The 21,302-nt window shown below is 41.3% G+C and overlaps 2 protein-coding genes across 2 annotated transcripts; both read right to left on the bottom strand.

The window, feature by feature from the left end:
* Positions 1-597: 597 nt before the first annotated feature.
* Positions 598-2,708, bottom strand: LOC143269881 (KH homology domain-containing protein 1-like). Its single transcript, XM_076557102.1, has 3 exons — positions 2,591-2,708; positions 1,380-1,562; positions 598-1,065 (listed from the first exon to the last, which is right to left on the bottom strand). The coding sequence occupies exons 1-3, from the start codon at positions 2,706-2,708 to the stop codon at positions 947-949; spliced, it is 420 nt and encodes a 139-aa protein (XP_076413217.1). The 3' UTR covers positions 598-946.
* A 6,989-nt stretch (positions 2,709-9,697) lies between these two features.
* Positions 9,698-11,650, bottom strand: LOC143269880 (KH homology domain-containing protein 1-like). Its single transcript, XM_076557101.1, has 3 exons — positions 11,551-11,650; positions 10,319-10,510; positions 9,698-10,002 (listed from the first exon to the last, which is right to left on the bottom strand). The coding sequence occupies exons 1-3, from the start codon at positions 11,648-11,650 to the stop codon at positions 9,884-9,886; spliced, it is 411 nt and encodes a 136-aa protein (XP_076413216.1). The 3' UTR covers positions 9,698-9,883.
* Between the last annotated feature and the right edge of the window lie 9,652 nt (positions 11,651-21,302).

Genomic DNA, 21,302 nt, shown 5'->3' with positions numbered 1-21,302 from the left:
GAACTCACAGGGTACCTCCTGACTCTGCCTCTCCAGTGCTAGCATTAAAGGTGTGCATCTCCACCCAGCCCTTCAAGAAATGTTTGTGTTTGATAGAAAAAATTTGTGACAACAAGCTCTTGGGGAATATGTTGTCATTGTTCACATCTAATTTCAATTTTTTGTTTTATTAAGTGTTTGTATGTTTGTCTATTTGTTTTATTTACTTAATTTTTGGTTGTTGAGAAAGAATTGCTCTGTGTAGCTTAGTGCCATTGCTGGATCTTGCACTGTAGACCAGGCTGGCCTCAAAGTCACAAAGATCTGCCTGCCTCTGCTTCCTGAGGCCTGTGATTAAATGTGCGCAGGACCACCCACTGCCACGCTGTTTTTTATTTAATTAATTGTTTATTTATTTATTGTTTATTTATAGTTACACTCATGATAATAATTACATTCATGGTATTCATGGATTACATTCACAATATTTATTCAATAATTATATTTATGACATTCATGAATTACATTAATTTATTGATTTAATACATTCATAATATTATTTCTTCAATCGACTCTCCATTTCTGGGACTTTTCCATCACACAAAACAGACATTCTGTACTTAGGAAGTCATTGCTCTTTATTTCTTTCTTCTACATCTTGAGATAATGTCTAATTTTTCTGTCTCCATGATTTGTATATTCTATATATGTTATCTTAAAAGATTCAATAGTGTTTGTCCTTTTTTTTGAAGGTACAAAAGATTTTATGTACAACAGTAGGAGAAATAATACAGATAGCGTGAACATAAAAACAGGTTATACTTGAAAAGTCCAGGGTTATTTTCAACAGTACAGTATTTTCTCGGTGGAATATAGTAAATATGAGCCTGGCAGTGGTGAACACCTTTAATCCCGGTACTCGGGAGACAAAGCCAGGTGTATCTCTGTGAGGTCGAGGCCAGCCAGGTCAGAACCCAAAAATGATATCAAGAATCAGGCCAAATGTGTATGCGGGCATGCTGAAAGAGTCATCCAAGTCAGCTGTGGACAGGGTTTGGTTCTGGACGCGATGCAACATCTTTTCACCTAGGGAGAGAAAGTGGAACACTGGTAAAGTGAAGCTCAGGACTGGGATCCAAGACTCCCTTGGGGACAGGATAGGGGAAGAATACAGACAAGCCCAGTCCACCCACGAGGTCATCTATTCCTACCTCCCCAGGATCTTAGAGACCTCAGGAAATGAACATGGCTATAACCTAAAACTGTTTCCCTCAGAATGGACTTTGAAGAGCATCTGGATTCCCACAGTCCTGAGAGACTCAATCAGAATCTATGGTGCCATACAACTATTATCTGTCAGGCAGTCAACCCTCAAGGGCATATCTGTCAAAGTCACCTACCTCGGGCCTGGTGGTAAGCTTGCTGGCTTCCCACACTCCGAATCAGATCCATCAACCACCGCTTTGCTCTGAGTGGTCCAACCACAGTGACTCGAGTCTGGCCTGAGGCTGTAAACCACCTCTCCAGTTGAATGAGGGTGTTGCTGTGTAGCTCGATGCTTCTGAGGTATAAGTCTTCATGGCCTGAACACACAAGATACAACAAAAGGATTTATAAGCCACTAGCACTATGTGAGGAGGCTGGAATTGGGTGGCAGTTACCTCCAAGATTAAAACCTGTTCTGAGTGAAGCTGTAAATAAACACAGTGGATGTTTAAGAAGAGATAGAAGAACAGGGTGTGGTGGTCATGGTGGTGCACTCCTTTAATGCTGGCACCCAGAGCACACAGACAGACACATCCTTGTGAGGTCAAGGGCAGCCTGGATTATAAAGCTAGTTCCAGGCCACACAGGGCTATATAGAGGGACACTATCTCAAAAATCAAAAGCAAAAATCCACAAAATGTTTAAGAACCCGGCAAGGTACACACTCCATCCTGCAGCAAAGACCCTTAAGACAGAAGAAATAAGCAAGTTCTGGAAGTCCATCAAAATTGATCAGACCTCGCCAAGTGCACTTAAGTAAACTGGGAGGTGATCAGACACACCTTTAATCCCGGCACTCTGGAGGCAGAGGCAGAGGCAGGGGGATATCTTGATCTACAGAGCAGATTCCAGGACAGCCAAGGCTACACACAGACACTCTGTCTCAAAATGACAAAACAAAAAGGGTAGGTAAGCAGTAAAGACTGTCAGAAGTCAGGCTGAGGCAGACAGAGCTGGGGAGAAACACAGTCCAACAAGTCTGAAAGAAGCAGAGACCAGCTGAGCCCCTGGGAAAGATCACACAATGGCATGTTGAGTTGCTTGTGAGCTGTCACCCATGCTGGGTGGGCTTGAGTGACACAGCTGTCTTGGAGTCATTTCTGCTCCTGTGGGTAACCCCTCACTACTACCCCTAAGGAGCCCCAATAATTCTCATTGGTTCACCAAGTTCTACTGATGGCTTCCTTGGCTGGTATAGGTTCCCTCTCAGGGCTGAGTACATACTTGCCCACATCTCCCCAGGAATGGTGTCACACAACAACTAGGAATCTGGGACAGACTGCATAAAAGGAGAAGATTGGAAAACCATGAAAGAGGGGAAGAAGACATAGGAAAGACCACCTACCAAATATGTGCTCTCCCTGGGCTTCATCTATGAATGTCACAAGTGGGGCACCAAAGTTTTCAGGCAATGTCCACCAGGCATTCTCGTTGAAACCATCTATATCCATCAAAAGATCCATTGCTCCCACTTCAGAAGAAGGCAACTCCAAGCAGATGACTGTCCAATGTAATTGTGAAGAATGGCCCAAGTTCTGGCTAATATACTCCCTCCTAAAACCCAGCCCTTGACCCACCTTAGGGTAAAGGATTCATCCCTAAGTTTCCCCTATTAATCCAACCAATCAGCACTTGGCTTACTCTTTTAATACAGTGAGGTCATCACTAGTCCCAAGAATACTAATTTTCTTCTAGGTAATCTTAAAAGTGCTGGAGGAAGTCTCATGAGCATCAACTAGAAAAGTGGATGAGGTCCGGGTGGTGTTGGTGCACGCCTTTAATCCCAGTAATTGGGAGGCAGAGGCATGTGGATCTCTGTGAGTTCCAGGCCACCCTGTGCTAAAGAGTGAGTTCCAGGGCAGGCTCCAAAGCTACACAGAGAAACCCTGTATCAAAAAATCAAAAAGAAAAAGTGGATGAGGGACAAATGTGCAGGAGCACGAAGGTCCTTGGTGGGTGCTACCTCTGTTTATTTCTTTTTTGTTTTATCTTGTTTCCTTGGAGACCAGGTCTCTCTACATAGCTCTGGCTGTCCTGGAACTTACTATGTACATCAGGTTGGTCTCATTCTCACAGAGATCCACCCATCTCTTCCTCCACAGTGCAGGGATTAAGGACCTGAGGCACCATGACAGCACCCTAACTGCCCTTCTTATAAAATCAGTGTTTGTGGGTTAGTCTAGTGTAACGGTAATGCCCGCATTACAGATACCCGTTCACCATGTCCGAGCGAAGGGCTGCAGATTAAAAATAGAGACAAGAGACAGGGAGTCATTTGTCATGATTGGATGTCGAATGCCGTTTATTGAAAGAGGGAAGAAACCTTAAATACAGGCTTACAGCACAAATGGAGGAACCCCCGGAGGGCAGAAGTTCGCTACCAATGGTCTACATTCCAGACCCAATGTTCTACATTCTTGCATCTTAGTTATTAATGCCCAAAATGCAGGATACACAAACAAGGAACTTCCCTTAAGCATTCAGAAGGGTGGATACCGGCAGGGAATCTGAATATGGAGGACATCTGATCAAGGTCAGCAAGCAAGGCCGCAGCCACTCACAGTCGGGTGCCAGGGCCCATGGCGCCCACAGGTTCCCCCCTTTTTATTAAATGAGCTTCTGACTTAGGTTGCGTGGGACGTCAGCAGATCACCTTACCCGTCATAGAGACACCTGCCCAGGCCACACAAGTGCTCTATCTTAGGTTGATGGCCGCCCCCCAAGCATTACCCGTCTCTGAATACTCATTATCATACAGACTCAACCATGTGAGCTGTAGAGTGACTGCTGCCAAAGATCTCAAAGTGGCACTGGGCTTGCAATCTGTGTGACGAAGAAAAGACCAACAGAAGTCCTAACCCACCCATAGCCAGGAGGCTAAAGGCAATTGAACCATTCCCTTCTTAAACAAGCCTTACTGCAAATTGGATTCCTTGTAAGGTGGTATCCCATAAGTAAATGGAACTTGAGTTTCAATAATTTTTTACAACTTACAAAGCCAATTATAATGTATAGAAGTGGAATTAAATTTATCATGCCCAGTAAGAAGAAAGATTAACTAACTGTGGTAGCTACTTTTGCTGCCAGGGTCTCCATTGTGCTAGCTGTAGCAACCAATTATGAAATAGCAATCCCAGAAACAATAGCAGCAGTGGCAACAGCGATGTCAGAGTCTCTTCTGGAGCATGTGAGCATCATCTGTGTCTAGCTGCCACGGTCCACTGGCATGGACACGGCTCCAGGAACACGAACCATGAAGGCCCATTTTTCTTGATCCCAGCACTACTTAGGCTGGCAGGTCTGCAAGAGAACAACTGAGAAACATAAAGAAAACAGAAAACAAAAACAGCAAACAAGGAGCAGTACTAATGGCCTCAATAATGGCTACATTCAGGCTCACAAATTTTGAGGTATCTTCAAAAAGGCTAGATGAATTTCAGGAGGCAAATAAATGTTGCACAGAGCCATTCCTGAAAAGTAGGTACTACACCAGCTTGAGGGGGGGTTGCAAAATGCGAAAAAGGCTTAGCTGGCATGCTACTGTTAGCAAATGAAGTTTATTGACCTTCAGAGTTATCCTTAATCTCCAAGGTGTGATACATTCTCAATGTTTTTTGAAAAAAGTTACCATACATTACCTTCTGAGGAATCCAACCACATGACTACAGTTCCTAGGCTTACAATAATGTTTGCCAAGGCTGGCCGTATTGGGCTCTCAATCCCCATTGGCATCAGAAGGGGAGAGTTTTTTACGAATGCCCAATAGGTCTCTGCCATGTTGTGATTCAGCAGCAGCCACAGGATGCACACAGCGTTCAGGAACCCAAAGAGGAACTTCATTGTCCTGTGGAAAGACACAAACAGATCCCCGGGCCCACACCAACACTGGATCGGGTCCCCTCCAAGTGCCAGTAGAAAGATCTTTCCATCGCACCAGAGGATGATTTGCAACAGGAGCCCTCCAGTGCTTATCTGCAGCAGATACTCCAGCAGAATCCACCGATAAAAAATTTAAAATATATAAAACAAGGGAAAGAATAGAATGTGGAGAGGAGAGATGAGCCCCTAGGTCCCCCCTTTTTACTTTAGCAATATAAGTTTTTAAGGTACGATGGCAGCGTTCTACTATAGCCTGCCCTTGAGGATTATAAGGAATACCAGTCTTATTAACAATAGAAAAATCTTGGCAGAATTTTGAAAATCCCGTACTACTGTAGGCGGGACCATTATCAGTCTTTATGCATTTTGGCACTCCCATGTAAGCAAAAGCATGAAGACAATGATTCTTTACATCCTTAACCTTTTCCCCTGAATGGACAGAAGCAAAAATTAGAGAAGAATATGTATCAATAGACACATGGACATATTGTAATTTTCCAAAGGAAGGCACGTGTGTGACGTCCATCTGCCACACATGATTAGGTAAAAGTCCTCGAGGATTAACTCCCAAATGAGGAACAGGTAAAAATTCCACACAAATAGGGCATGATTTAACTATCTGAATGGCTTGTTCCCGGGTTATGCCTGTATGATAACGGAGAGATCCAGCATTAAGATGATAACGCTGATGCAACTGAGTAGCCTTATCAAAGGCAGAACAGACTAATGTGACAGCCATACGAGTAATGGCGTCAGCCCTCTGATTACCTTCACTTAGAGGTCCAGGCAATTGAGTATGAGCTCTAATATGGCCCACATAAAGGTTATGTGAGCGGGACCATATAAGTCCTTGCACTTGCAATAAGTATTCATGAATGGAAGAATTGGATGGTATGTAGGCTGTTGTTTCCAAAGGCATAATGGCATGTGCCACATATTGACTATCGGTATAAATATTTACACTCTCATCAGAAAACATCTGTAAAGCAAGCAACAGCCCTGGACTTTTATTCTCTTTACTATGTTACCAGAAACCACCACAGCAAAACCACATGAAGTGCCATCAGTAAATACCACACGGGCCTGAGGAATAGGAGTCATTTGTACTATCTTGGGAAATATAACAGGATGCAATTTAAAAAATTGACACACATCATTGGAGGGGTAGTGAGTATCAAACTGACCTTGCATGGAGCATGTCAATATGGCCCAATCATTATCATTAGCTTGCAACCATGCTACTTGAGACTGGGTGTATGGGGTCACCACAATATCTGGCTCCTTACCAAAAGTTTGAACACTGATCTTGATTCCCTTAAATATAATCTGAGCGACAGCCTTTGGATAAGGAGTGATGATTTTTGCTGGAGAAGCTGGGGAATGTACCCATAAAATAGGACCTGTTTGCCAAAACACTCCAGTAGGTGAATGAGTAAAACAAAATATCAAATACAATAAGGGAGAATTAAGATCTATATACTGTACGTGAGCCTGTTCCAGGGCTTCTTGCACACATTGTAGGGCTACACGTCCTTCAGCTGTTAATTTACGGGGAGATGAAGGGTCAGGGTAGCCCTTTAAGACATCATACAAGGGGCGAAGCTGACCTGTTGGAATTTTTAAAGTGGGCCGAAGCCATTGAATATCTCCCAGAAAGGTTTGGAAATCATTAAGTGTGCGTAGCTGATCCATACGCAGAGTAATCTTTTGTGGGCATATGCCCGTGCGTAACAATTCATGACCTAAATAATGATAGGGAAAAGACACCTGTACCTTTTCTGGGGCTACCTGTAAATTAGCCAGGCTAAGAACCTCTTGTAAATTAGAAAAGGCATCAAAAACAAGTTTTTTATCTTTAGCAGCCATTAATATATCATCCATGTAGTGAATTATATAAACACCTGGAAAAGATTTTCGAACTGGAGCTAGGGCCAAAGACACATAAATTTGACATATAGTAGGGCTATTGGCCATTCCTTGAGGCAATACGACCCACTGATATCTCTGATAAGGTTCCTTAAGATTTTCTGAAGGAACACTGAAAGCAAAGCGAGGACTGTCCTCGGGATGCAAAGGAATGGTGAAGAAACAATCCCTCAAGTCAACCACAATTAAGTACCAATGCTTAGGAATTCAGATGCTGCTGCTCTGCACTGGCAGGAAGAAAAAACTCAAGAGTTTCCAGCTATCCTGAAAACTCTACAACTGGAAAAAATCTTTACATCCTCCATTACCACGGGAAGAGGCTTTTCTCTTTCCTTCATCCTTTCTCTACAGAGCCCCAATCTTTAGGCCTAGTTTCAAAAATTTGTCCGCTTTTTACCGGGAAAATTCTTTTTTTTTTTGATTAAATTTTTTTCTCCCTTTGCTAACAGGAAACTTCCTTTTCTTCCCTCTTCTCTTTTGGGAAGATTTCCTTTTTCATTTAAAATCTTTAGCTGTCTTGCCCTTACTTAACTTTGGTGCCTTCCTGCTTCAACAGTCCAATTGACTGACTGTGAGCTAATTGCACCCATTTCAATTCACTCTTACCTTTAAAATGCCGGCCGGCCTTCCAAGAGTGTCCATCAGCTGGTCGTTCTTTCTCAGATCTCGGAGGGAACCTCCATTTGTAGCGGTAACGCCCGCATTACCGATTCCCGTTCACCATGTCCAAGCAAAGGGCTGCGGATTAAAAATAGAGACAAGAGACAGCGAGTCATTCGTCACGATTGGATGTCGAATGCCGTTTATTGAAAGGGGGAAGAAACCTTAAATACAGGCTTACAGCACAAATGGAGGAACCCCCGGAGGGCAGAAGTTCGCTACCAATGGTGTACATTCCAGACCCAATGTTCTACATTCTTGCATCTAAGTTGTTAACGCCCAAAATGCAGGATACACAAACAAGGAACTTCCCTTAAGCATTCAGAAGGGTGGATACCGACAGGGAATCTGAAGAGGGAGGACATCTGATCAAGGTCAGCAAGCAAGGCCGCAGCCACTCACAGTCAGGGGACAGGGCCCATGGCGCCCACAGTCTAGTCTACATCCCTAGTTCCTATAGGGTGTGGAATTTATTATTTATTTGATAATTTCATAGTTTAGAGCTTAGGGGGTAGAGGAAAACATGCTGAGCTCATTACATACATACATATGTACATACATATGTACATACATATATACATATACATATATATACATATATATATATACACACACACACACATATGTCTGTGAAGACAGCTAATGACATCGGCCATGAATTTGAAAGAGATCAAAGAGGGGTATGTGATTGGGTTGGAATGGATGAAAGGGAAGAGATAAAATGGTATAATTATATAATACTCCCCAAATTAAGAGAAATAAAGTCAGAAAAGGGGATACATGTCTTTATTCCCAACACTGGGGAGGCAGAGATAGGCAGTCCTGTGAGTTTGAGCCCAGCCTGCAGAAATTCAAGATGCAGACAAGGTATTTCTCCTTCAGTGAAGTTTCACACCAACTATTATCAAGTCAACATTCTTTCTCCAGGCTGCGGTGCAGGTCTCTAAATTCCAGTCTGAATGTTGTGTTATGTCAGCATCTAGGTGCATGGATGTTTAAGCAACATTGTAAAGATGGCCTGGTTATTATAGTACAGCTTTTTCTGAGGCGTGGTCATCTCTGGCAAGTTACTGATTTCTCAGGGCTCAAGATTTATCAGGCTTGATTTATAGCAATGGTAACCACCTTGGCCACGATAATTCCTTTTTTTCTCTTTAACTCTCTTTGTTTCTTTGTTTGTTTCATGTCAAATAATACTGGGTCTCTCTAGTGTCGGTCTGGCTGTCCTGGAACTCACAGGGTACCTCCTGACTCTGCCTCCCCAGTGCTAGGATTAAAGGTGTGCGTATCAACCCAGCCCTTCAAGAAATGTTTGTTTGATAGAAAAAATTAGTGACGACAAGCTCTTGGGCAATATGTTGTCATTGTTCACATCTAATTTTAATTTTTTGTTTTATTATTAAGTGTTTGTTTGTGTGTTTGTTTGTTTGTTTCACTTATTTTTTGGTTTTTGAGAAAGAATTGCTCTGTGTAGCTTAGTGCCATTGCTGGATCTTGCACTGTAGACCAGGCTGGCCTCAAAGTCACAAAGATCTTCCTGCCTCTGCTTCCTGAGGACTGGGATTAAATGTGTGCAGGACCACCCAAGGCCAAGCTGTGTTTTATTTATTTATATATATATATATATTTATTTATTTATAATTACACTCATAATAATCATTACATTGGTGGTATTCATGGATTACATTCACAGTATTCATTCAATAATTACATTTATGATATTCATGAATTACATTAATTTATTGATTTAATACATTCATGATATTATTTCTTGATTCTACTCTCCATTTGTGGGACTTTTTCCTCACACAAAACAGACAATCTGTACGTAGGAAGTCATTGCTCTTTCTTTCTTTCTTCTACATCTTGAGATAGTGTCCAATTTTCTGTCTTCATGATTTGTATATTCTATATATGTTACCTTAAACAATTCAATAGTGTTTGTCCTTTTTTTGAAGGTACAAAAGATTTTATGTACAACAGTAGGAGAAATAATACAGATAGCGTGAACATAAAAACAGGTTATACTTGAAAAGTCCAGGATTAGTTTCAACAGTACAGTATTTTCTTGGTAGAATATAGTAAATATGAGCCTGGCAGTGGTGAACACCTTTAATCCCGGTACTCGGGAGACAAAGCCAGGTGTATCTCTGTGAGGTCCAGGCCAGCCAGGTCAGAACCCAAAAACGATATCAAGAATCAGGCCAAATATGTATGCGAGCATGCTGAAAGAGTTATCCAAGTCAGCTTTGGTCAGGGGTTGGTTCTGGACGCGATGCAACATCTTTTCACCTAGGGAGAGAAAGTGGAACACTGGTAAAGTGAAGCTCAGGACTGGGATCCAAGACTCCCTTGGGGACAGGATAGGGAAAGAATACAGACAAGCCCAGGCCCACCCACCCAGGTCATCTATTCATACCTCCCCAGGATCTTAGAGACCTCAGGAAATGAAAATGGCTATAACCTAAAACTGTTTCCCTTAGAATGGACTTTGAGGAGCATCTGGATTCCCACAGTCCTGAGAGACTCAATCAGAATCTATGGTGCCATACAACTATTATCTGTCAGGCAGTCAACCCTCAAGGGCATATCTGTCAAAGTCACCTACCTCGGGCCTGGTGGTAAGCTTGCTGGCTCCCCACACTCCGAATCATATCCATCAACCACCGCTTTGCTCTGAGTGGTCCAACCACAGTGACTCGAGTCTGGCCTGAGGCTGTAAACCACCTCTCCAGTTGAATGAGGGTGTTGCTGTGTAGCTCGATGCTTCTGAGGTATAAGTCTTCATGGCCTGAACACACAAGATACAACAAAAGGATTTATAAGCCACTAGCACTATGTGAGGAGGCTGGAATTGGGTGGCAGTTACCTCCAAGATTAAAACCTGTTCTGAGTGAAGCTGTAAATAAAGACAGTGGATGTTGAAAAAGAGGCAGAAGAACAGGGTGTGGCAGAAGAACAGGGTGTGGCAGAAGAAAAGGGTGTGGCAGTCATTGTGGTGCACTCCTTTAATGCTGGCACTCAGAGCACAGAGACAGACACATCCTTGTGAGGTCAAGGGCAGCCTGGATTATAAAGCTAGTTCCAGGCCACACGGGGCTATATAGAGGGACACTATCTCAAAAATCAAAAGCAAAAATCCAGCAAAATGTTTAAGAACCGGGCAAGGTACAGACTCCATCCTGCTGGAAAGCCCCTGAAGACAGAAGAACTAAGCAAGTTCTGAAACTTGATCAGACCTCACCAAGTCTACTTAAGCAAACTGGGAGGTGACGAAACACAACTTTAATCCCGGCACTCTGGAGGCAGAGGCAGGGGGATATCTGGATCTACAGAGCAGATTCCAGGACAGCCAAGGCTACACACAGACACTCTGTCTCAAAATGACAAAACAAAAAGGGTAGGTAAGCAGTCAAGACTGTCAGAAGTCAGGCTGAGGCAGACAGAGCTGGGCAGAAACACAGTCCAACAAGTCTGAAAGAAGCAGAGACCAGCTGAGCCCCTGGGAAAGATCACACAATGGCATGTTGAGTTGCTTGTGAGCTGTCACCCATGCTGGGTGGGCTTGAGTGACACAGCTGTCTTGGAGTCATTTCTGCTCCTGTGGGGAACCCCTCACTACTACCCCTAAGGAGCCCCAATAATTCTCATTGGTTCACCAAGTTCTACTGATGGCTTCGATTTCTGTTATGGGTTCCCTCTCAGGGGTGAGTACATATTTGACCACATCTCCCCAGGAATGGTGTCACACAATAACTAGGAATCTGGGACAGACTGCATAAAAGGAGAAGATTGGGAAACCATCAGAGAGGGGAAGAAGACATAGGAAAGGCCACCTACCAAATATGTGCTCTTCTTGGTCTTCATCTATGAATGTCACAAGTGGGGCATCAAAGTTTTCAGGCAATGTCCACCAGGCATTCTCGTTGAAACCATCCATTTTCATCTCAAGAGCTCTCCCTCTTCAGAATAAGGCAACTCCAAGCAGATGACTGTCCAATGTAGTTGTGAAGAAGGGCCCAGGTTCTGGCTTATATACTCCCTCCTAAAACCCAGCCCTTGACCCACCTTAGGGTAAAGGATTCATCCCTAAGTTTCTCCTCTTAATCCAACCAATCAGATGTTGGCTTACTCTTTTAATACAGTGAGGTCATCACTAGTGCCCAGGAATACTAATTTTCTTCTAGGTAATCTTAAAGGTGTGTGAGGAAGTCACCGGAGTATCAACTAGAAAAGTAGATGAGGTCCAGGTGGTGTTGGTGCACGCCTTTAATCCCAGCACTTGGGAGGCAGAGGCAGGTGGATCTCTGTGAGTTCCAGGCCACCCTGTACTACAGAGTGAGTTCCAGGAGAGGCTCCAAAGCTACACAGAGAAACCCTGTCTCAAAAAACCAAAAAGAAAAAGTGGATGAGGGACAAATGTGCAGGAGCAGGAAAGTCCTTGGTGGGTGCTACCTCTGTTTATTTCTTTTTTGTTTTATCTTGTTTCCTTGGAGACCAGGTCTCTCTACATAGCTCTGGCTGTCCTGGAACTTACTATGTACATCAGGTTGGTCTCATTCTCACAGAGATCCACCCATCTCTTTCTCCACAGTGCAGAGATTAAGGACCTGAGCCTCCATGACAGCACCCTAACTGCCCTTCCTATAAAAACAGTGTTTGTGGGTTAGTCTAGTCTACATCCCTAGTTCCTATATGGTGGTGGCATTTATTACTTATTTGATAATTTCATAGTTTAGAGCTTAGGGAGTATAGGAAAAACATGCTGAGCTCAATATATATATATGTGTGTGTGTGTGTGTGTGTGTATGTATATATATATGTATATGTATATATACAGGCATATATATGTATATGTATATATATATATATATATATATATATATATATATATATATATATGCCTGTGAAGCCAGCTAATGAAAAACGGCTATTAATTTGAAAGAGATCAAGGAGGGGTATGTGGGAGTGTTGGAATGGAAGAAAGAGAAGAGAAGGATAAAATGGTGTAATTATATAATACTGCCCAAAATAAGAGAAATAACGTCAGAAAAAGGGGTGCATGCCTTTAATCCTATCACTGGGGAGGAATAGATAGGCAGTCTTGTGATTTGGAGCCCAGCCTGGAGAGTTTCAAGATGCAGAAAAGGTATTTCTTCCTCAGTGGATTTTCACACCAACCATTATCAAGTCAACATTCTTTGTCCAGGCTGTAGTGCAGGTCTCTAAATTCCAGTCTGAATGTTGCGTGCTGTCAGCATCTATGTGCCTGGATGTTTGAAGCAAAATTGTAAAGATGGCCTGCTTATTATAATGCAGCTTTTACTAATGCTTGGTCATCTCTGGCAAGTTACTGATTTCTCAGGGCTCAGTCTAATGAGGCATTATTTGTAGCAATGCCTACCATCTTGACCAAGATAATTTCTTTTTCTTTCTATTTAACTCTGTTTGTTTGTTTCATTTCATTTTAGACAAGGTCTCTCTAATGTAGGTCTTGCTGTACTGGATCTCACAGGGATCCTCCTGATTCTGCCTCCTGAGTGCTAGGAATAAAGATTTTAAACTTTGAAGTTAAAGAAACACATCTTAACTTGAAAGACAGACGCTACCTCAGAATTAAGGGCTGGGATAAGGCTTTCCAAGCAAATGGACCTCAGAATCAAGCTGGTCTAGCTATCCTAATATCTAATAAAATAGACTTCAAACTAAAATCATTCGAAAGAGTTCAGGATGGACATTACATATTTGTCACAGGAACCATCAACCAAGATGAAGTCTCTATTCTGAACATTTATGCCCCAAATACAAAGGCACCCACATTCATAAAAGAAACATTACTAAAGCTTAAAACACACATCAAACCCCACACATTAGTAATGGGTTATTTCAACACACCACTCTCACCAAAGGTCAGTTCTACCAGACTGAAACTTAACAAAGAAATAAAGGACCTAGCAGATGTTATGACTCAAATGGACTTAATACCTACAGAACATTTCATCCTAACACAAAAGAATATACCTTCTTCTCTGCACCCCATGGAACCTTTTCAAAAATTGACTACATGCTTGGTCACAAAAGAAATCTCAACAGATACAAAAACATTGGAATAACCTCCTGTATCTTATCAGACTACCATGCCTTAAAGTTAGATTCAACAACAACAAAAAAATTATAGAAAGCTTGCAATCTCATGGAAAGTGAATAATGCCCACCTGAAACATCAATGGGTCAAGGAAGAAATAAAGAAAGAAATCAAAGATTTCCTAGAATTCAATGAAAATGAAAGTACAACATACACAAACTTATGGGACACTATGAAAGCAGTGCTAAGAGGAAAATTCCTGGCTCTAAAAGCACACACATATAAAGAAGATAGAGAAATCTCATACCACTGAATTAACAGCACAACTGAAAGTTCTAGAACAAAAAGAAACAAACTGACCCAGGAGAAATAGATGCCAGGAATTAATAAAATCGAGGGCTGAAATCAACGAAATAGAAACCAAGAGACAATATAAAAAAAATCAATGAAACAAAGAGTTGATTCTTTGAAAAAATCAACAAGATAAACATACCCCTAGCCAAATTAACCAAAAGGCAAAAAGAGAGCACCCAAATTAACAAAATCAGAAATGAAATGGGAAATATAACAACAGACAATGAGGAAATCCAGAGAATCAGCAGGTCAGACTTCAAAAACCTGTACTCCACAAAATTGGAAAATCTGGAAGAAATGGATAATTTTCTGGATAGATACCACAGGCCAAAGTTAAATCAAGACCAGATAAACCATTTAAATAGACCAATAACCCCTAGAGAAATAGAAACAGTCATCAAAAGTCTCCAAACCAAAAAAAAAAAAAAAAAAAAAAAAAGCCCAGGACCAGACGCTTTCAGTGGAAAATTCTACCAGATTTTCAAAGAACTAATACCAATACTCGTCATATTGTTCCACACAATAGAAACAGAAGGAATACTACCAAACTCTTTTTATGAGGCTACAATTACCCTGATACCCAAACCACACAAAGACGCAACAAAGAAAGAGAATTACAGACCAATCTCCCCCATGAACATTGATGCAAGAATTCTCAAAAAAATATTGGCAAACAAAATCCAAGAATCATCAAAAAAATTATCCATCATGACCAAGTAGGTTTCATCCCAGGGATTCAAGGATGGTTCAACATACAAAAATCTGTCAATGTAATACACCATATAAACAAACTGAAAGAAAAAAAAACACATGATCATGTCATTAGATGCTGAAAAGCCTTTGACAAAATCCAACACCCCTTCATGATAAAGGTCGTAGAGAGATCAGGAATACAAGGAACATTCTTAACATAATAAAGGCAATTTATAGCAAGCCAACAGCCAACATCAAATTAAATGGAGAGAAACTCAAAGTGATATCACTAAAATCACAAACAAGACAAGACTGTCCACTCCCCCCATATCTTTTCAATACAGTACTTGAAGTTCTAGCTAGAGCAATAAGACAACAAAAGGAGATCAAAGGGATACAAATTGGAATGGAAGAAGTCAAACTTTCACTATTTGTAGATGATATGATAGTATACATAAGTGACCCAAAAAATTCTACCAGGGATGACCCGTCCAGCAGGCCAGGTTATTCGAGGGTCTCGAGGAGGGACCACCTGTGAATCAATGGGGGGCGAGAGGGAAAGGAGACCAAGCGCGTGAAGAAAGACAAAGCAGTCTGAGTTGCGTCAAGGCCTCAGTTTATTGACTGGTGTTAGAGCTTATAAACAGGGCTTCAGGTAGGGAGGGGGAGCAGGAGTGAGGAGAGGACAAAGAAAATTCCTAAGGAGGGTCAGCAGGAGGTCGCTTTGGTCCCAGGCCCCTGCAGCTAGCTGATTTAAAGAGGTTTATTTAATCCTACATTCCTAGGTTAGACTAAAAGCCTCCTATTTACACGAGGCTTGATAAATCGTGGCAGGTAACACAAGGTTCAAGACACCACTGTCCAGAGTCGGTCTCCAACACAGGGATATCCTACAGCTGATAAGCTCCTTCAATAAAGTGGCAGGATACAAGATCAACTCAAAAAAATCAGTAGCCCTCCTATACACAAATGATAAAAGGGCTGAGAAAGAAGTCAGAGAAACATCACCCTTTACAATAGCCACAAATAATATAAAACACCTTGGGATAACACTAACTAAACAAGTGAAGGACCTTTTTGATGAGAATTTAAATCTCTAAAGAAAGAAATTGAAGAAGATATCAGAAAATGGAAGGATCTCCCATGATCATGGATAGGTAGGATTAACATAGTAAAAATGGCAATCTTACCAGTGCAATCTACAGATTCAATGCAATCTCCATCAAAATCCCAACACAATTCTTCACAGATTGGAAAGAAAAATACTCAACTTCATATGGAAAAACAAAAGACCCAGGATAGCTAAAAGAATCCTGTATGATAAAGCAACCTCTCTAGACATCACCATCCCTGACCTCAAGCTCTACTATAGATGTATAGTATAAAAACAGCTTGGTACTGGTATAAAAACCGACAAACAGACAAATAGAATCGAAATGAAGACCTTGACATTAATCCATGCACATATGAATATCTGATTTTTGACAAAGAAGCCAAACTATACAATGGAAAAAAAAAAAGAAAGTATCTTCAACAAATAGTGCTGGCAAAACTGGCTGTCAATATGTAAAAGATTACTAATAGATCAACATCGGTCACCATGCACAGAACTCAAGTCCAAGTGGATCAAAGACCTCAACATAAATCCAATTACACTAAACTTAATAGAAGAGAAAATAGGAAGTACTCTTGAACGCATTGGCACCAGAGATCACTTCCTAAATATAACACCAACAGCACAAACACTGAGCACAACAATTAATAAATGGGACCTCTTGAAACTGAGAAGCTTTTGCAGGGCAAAAGACACGGTCAATAAGACAAAAAGACAGCCTACAGAATGGGAAAAGATTTACACCAACTCCACATCAGACAGAGGATTGATCTACACAGGATACCAAGAACTCAAGAAAGTAGACATCAAAATACTGAACATTCCAATTAAAAAATGGGCTATAGAGCTAAACAGAGAATTCACAAAATAAGAATCACAAATGGCTGAAAGACGTTTAAAGAAATGCTCAACATCCTTAATCATCCAAGAAATGCAAATCAAAATGATTCTGAGATACCACCTTACACCTCAGAATGGCTATGATCAAAAACAGTGACAGTCTATGTTGGAGAGGATGTGGAGCAAAGGCAACACTTCTCTACTCTTGGTGGGAATGCAAGTTTGTAGAACCACTATGGAAATCAGTATGATGGTTTCTCAGAAAATTGGGACTCGAGCTACCTTAAGACCCAGTCATATCACTCTTGGGCATATACCCAAAGGATGCTCAATCATACCCCAAAGAAACATGCTCAACTATGTTCATAGCAGCACTATTTGTAACAGCCAGAACCTGGAAACAACATAGATGCCTTTCAACTGAAGAATGGATTAAGAAAATGTGGTACAATACACAATGGAGTACTACTCAGCAGAGAAAAACAATGAAAGCATGAAATTTGCAGGCAAATGGATGGAACTAGAAAAAATCATCCTGAATGAAGTAACCCAAACCCAGAAGGACAAATATGGTATGTATTCACTCATGAGTGGATTCTAGATATAAAGCAAAGAACAATCAGACTGCAACCCACAGAACCATGGAGGCTATATATATAGCATGGGGGGACTCTAGGATGACTGTGGCTTATAATAAGTTTTGGTTTTACTCAATTACTGAGCAAACCCCAATGAAACATTTCACTATTAGGATAAGAATTTATACTGTATCAAGCTGATAATAGAAAAATAAATTAATTAATTAATTTAAATGAATTAATTAATTCAAAAAAGAAAAAAGAAAAAGAAAACTGAAAAAGAAAAAGAAAAATTTGAACTATTAAAAAAAACCAAATATTTTCTTAAAGTGAAAAGGGGGAACTAGGGGCTCATCATTCCTCTCCACATTCTATATTTTCCATTGTTTTATATATTTTAAATTTTTTATATATTTTTTAAATTTTTTAAATTTATTAAATTTAATTTTACATATCAGCCACAGATTCCCTTGTTCTCCGCCTCCCACCCCACCCCACCCCCTGCCTTCCACCCAGCCCACCCCCCATTCCCATCTCCTCCAAGGATTGAGTTCAACCTGGGAGATTCAGTCCAGGCAGGTCCAGTCCCCTCCTCCCAGGCTGAGCCAAGTGTCCCTGTATAAGCCCCAGGTTCCAAACTACCAATTCATGTACTGAGGACAGGACCCAGTCCCACTGTCTGGATGCCTCCCAAGCAGATCAAGCTAATCAACTGTCTTATTTATCAGGAGGGTCTGATTCAGTTGGGGGCTCTTCAGCTATTGGTTCATAGTTCATGTGTTTCCTTTTGTTTGTATATTTGTCCCTGTGCTTTTTCCAACCTTGGTCTCAACAATTCTCACTCATACAAACGCTCCTCTTTCTCACCAATTGGACTCCTAGAGCTCCACCTGGGGCCTGACCGTGAATCTCTGCATCCGGTTCCCTCAGTCATTGGATGGGGTTTCTAGCATGACAATTAGGATGTTTGGCCAGGTGGCCTTCGAAAACTTCAGAGATCTATTCAGAAGGCCTGGTCCAGTTGGGGGCCCTTCAGCCTTTGGTTCATAGTTCATGTGTTTCCATTCATTTGGCTATTTGTCCCTGTGCTTTATCCAAACTTGGTTTCAACAGTTCTTGCTCATATAAAACCTTCTCTTTCTCGATAATTGGACTCCCGGAGCTCCACCCGGGGCCAAGCTATGGATCTCTGCATCCAGATTCCTCAGAACGTGGATGGGGTTTTTGGCATGACTATTAGGGTGTTTGGCCATCCCATCACCAGAGTAGGTCAGCTCTGGCTGTCTCTCGACCATTGCCAGCGGTCTATTGTGGGGGTATCTTTGTGGACATCTGTGGGGGCCTCTCTAGCACTCTGTTTCTTCCTTTTCTCATGTGGTTTTCATTTACTGTGGTCTCCTATTCCTTGTTCTCCCTCTCTGTTCTTGATCCAGCTGGGATCTCCTGCTCCCACAGGATCTCTTTCCCTCGACCTTCGCCCTTCATTACTCCCACTCATGTCCAGGTTGTTCATGTAGATCTCAGCCATTTCTCCTTCATTGGGCCATCATCATGTCTTTCTAGGGGTCCTCTTTTCCAGGTAGCCTCCCTGGTGATGTGAGTAGCAGTCCAGTCATCCTTGTTCCACCTCTAGTATCCTCCCATGAGTGAGTACATACCATATTTGTCTTTCTGAGTCAGGGTTACCTCACTCAGGATGATGTTTTTTTACATCCACTCATTTGCCTGCAAAACTCATGATGTTGTTTTTCTCTGCTGAGTAGTATTCCATTGTGTATATGTGCCATAATTTATTTATCCATTCTTCAGTTGAAGGGCATCTAGGTTGTTTCCAAATTCTGGCTATTACAAACAATACTGATATGAACATAGCTGAGCAAGTGCTCTTGTGGTATGATTGAGCATTTCTTGGGTATATGCCCAAGAGTGGTATAGCTGGATCTTAGGGGAGATTGATTCCCAATTTTCTAAGAAAGCGCCATATTGATTTCCAAAGTGGTTGTACAAGCTTGCATTCCTGCCAGCAGTGGAGGAGAGTTCCCCTAGTTCCACATCCTCTTCAGCATAAGGTGTTTTCAGTGTTTTTGATCTTAGCCATTCTGACAGGTGTAAGGTGTTATCTCAGAGTTGTTTTGATTTGCATTTCCCTGATGATTAGGGATGTTGAGCAATTCCTTAAATGTCTTTCTGGCATTTGAGTTTCCTCTGTTGAGACTTCTCTGTTTAGTTCTCTAGCCCATTTCTTAATTGGACGGTTGGTCGTTTTGATGTCTAATTTCTTGAGTTCCTTATATATTCTGGATATCAGCCCTCTGTCAGATGTGGGGTTGGTGAAGATCTTTTCCCATTCTGTAGGCTGTCGCTTTGCCTTGTTGAGCATATCCTTTGCTCTACAAAAGCTTCTCAGTTTCAAGAGGTCCCATTGATTGATTGTTTCTCTCAGTGTCTGTGCTACTGGTGTTATATTTAGGATGTGATCTCCTATGCCAATGCATTCAAGACTACTTCCTACTTTCTCTTCTAGCAGGTTCAGAGTAGCTGGATTTATGTTGAGGTCCTTGATCCACTTGGACTTAAGTTTTGTGCACAGTGACAGATATGGATCTATTTGCAGCCTTTTACACGTTGATATTCAGTTATGCCAGCACCATTTGTTGAAGATGAGTTCTTTTTTCCATTGTACACTTTTGGCTTCTTTGTCAGAAATTATATGTTCATAGGTGTGCAGGTTAATGTCAGAGTCTTCAGTTCTATTCCATTTGTCCACCTGTCGGTTTCTATGCAAATACCAAGCTGTTTTTATTACTGTAGCTCTATAGTAGAGCTTGAAGTCAGGGATCGTAATGCCTCCAGAGATTGTTTTATTGTAAAGGATTCTTTTGGCTATCCTGGGTTTTTTGTTTTTCCATATGAAGTTGAGTATTGTTCTTTCCAGGTCTGTGAAGAATTGTGTTGGTATTTTGATGGGGATTGCATTGAATCTGTAGATTGCTTTTGGTAAAATTGCCATTTTTACTATGTTGGTCCTGCCTATCCATGAGCATGGGAGATCTTTCCATTTTATGACATCTTCTTCAATTTCTTTTTTCAGGGACTTAAAGTTCTTGACATATAGGTCCTTCACTTGCTTGGTTAGTGTTACCCCAAGGTATTTTATGTCATTTGTGGCTATTGCAAAGGGTGATGTATCTCTGATTTCCTTCTCAGCCTGTTTGTCTATTGTATATAGGAGGGCTACTGATTTCTTTGAGTTGATCTTGTATCCTGCTATGTTGCTGAAGGTGTTTATAAGCTTTATCAGTTCCTTGGTGGAATCTTTGGGGTCACTCAAGTATACTATCATGTCATCTGCAAATAGGGAAAGCTTGACTTCTTCCTTTCCAATATGTATCCCCTTAATCTCCTTATCTTGTCTTATTGCTCTGGCTAGAACTTCAAGTACTATATTGAATAAGTATGGGGAGAGCAGACAGCCTTGCCTTGTTCCTGATTTTAGTGGAATTGCTTTGAGTTTCTCTCCATTTAATTTGATGTTGGCCATTGGCTTGCTGTAAATTGCCTTTATTATGTTTAGGTATGTTCCCTGTAATCCTGATCGCTCCAAGACTTTTATCATGAAGGGGTGTTGGATTTTGTCAAATGCCTTTTCTGCATCTAGTGAGATGATCATGTGGTTTTTTACTTTGAGTTTGTTTATATGGTGCATTACATTGACAGACTCAGAGTGATACTCCTGAATCTGCCTTCGGAGTGCTAGTATTAAATGTGTGATTCTCCACCCAGCCTTGCAAAAAATGTTTGTGTTTGGTAGAAAAAAATTAGTAACTACAAGCTCTTGGGAATTGGTTGTCATTGTTCACATCTAATTTTTTTAAATTATTTTATTTGTTAATTACACTCATAATATTAATTACATTTGTGGTATTCA

This window comes from Peromyscus maniculatus, chromosome 21 (assembly GCF_049852395.1).
Source record: "Peromyscus maniculatus bairdii isolate BWxNUB_F1_BW_parent chromosome 21, HU_Pman_BW_mat_3.1, whole genome shotgun sequence".
Lineage (NCBI taxonomy): Eukaryota > Metazoa > Chordata > Mammalia > Rodentia > Cricetidae > Peromyscus > Peromyscus maniculatus.
Note: the sequence above shows the minus strand (reverse complement) of the source record. Positions and strands in the feature narration are given on the sequence as shown.

Bases quoted from the DNA above. Each gene is read 5' to 3' on its own strand.
- LOC143269881 (XM_076557102.1), bottom strand. From the start codon at position 2,708: ATGGATCTTTTGATGGATATAGATGGTTTCAACGAGAATGCCTGGTGG. The intron at 1,563-2,590 runs GTAGGTGGTCTT...TTGTGTGTTCAG, and splicing joins CCAGGGAGAGCACATATTTG to GCCATGAAGACTTATACCTC. The intron at 1,066-1,379 runs GTAGGTGACTTT...TTCTCTCCCTAG, and splicing joins AGCTTACCACCAGGCCCGAG to GTGAAAAGATGTTGCATCGC.
- LOC143269880 (XM_076557101.1), bottom strand. From the start codon at position 11,650: ATGGATGGTTTCAACGAGAATGCCTGGTGGACATTGCCTGAAAACTTT. The intron at 10,511-11,550 runs GTAGGTGGCCTT...TGTTGTATCTTG, and splicing joins CCAAGAAGAGCACATATTTG to TGTGTTCAGGCCATGAAGAC. The intron at 10,003-10,318 runs GTAGGTGACTTT...TTCTCTCCCTAG, and splicing joins AGCTTACCACCAGGCCCGAG to GTGAAAAGATGTTGCATCGC.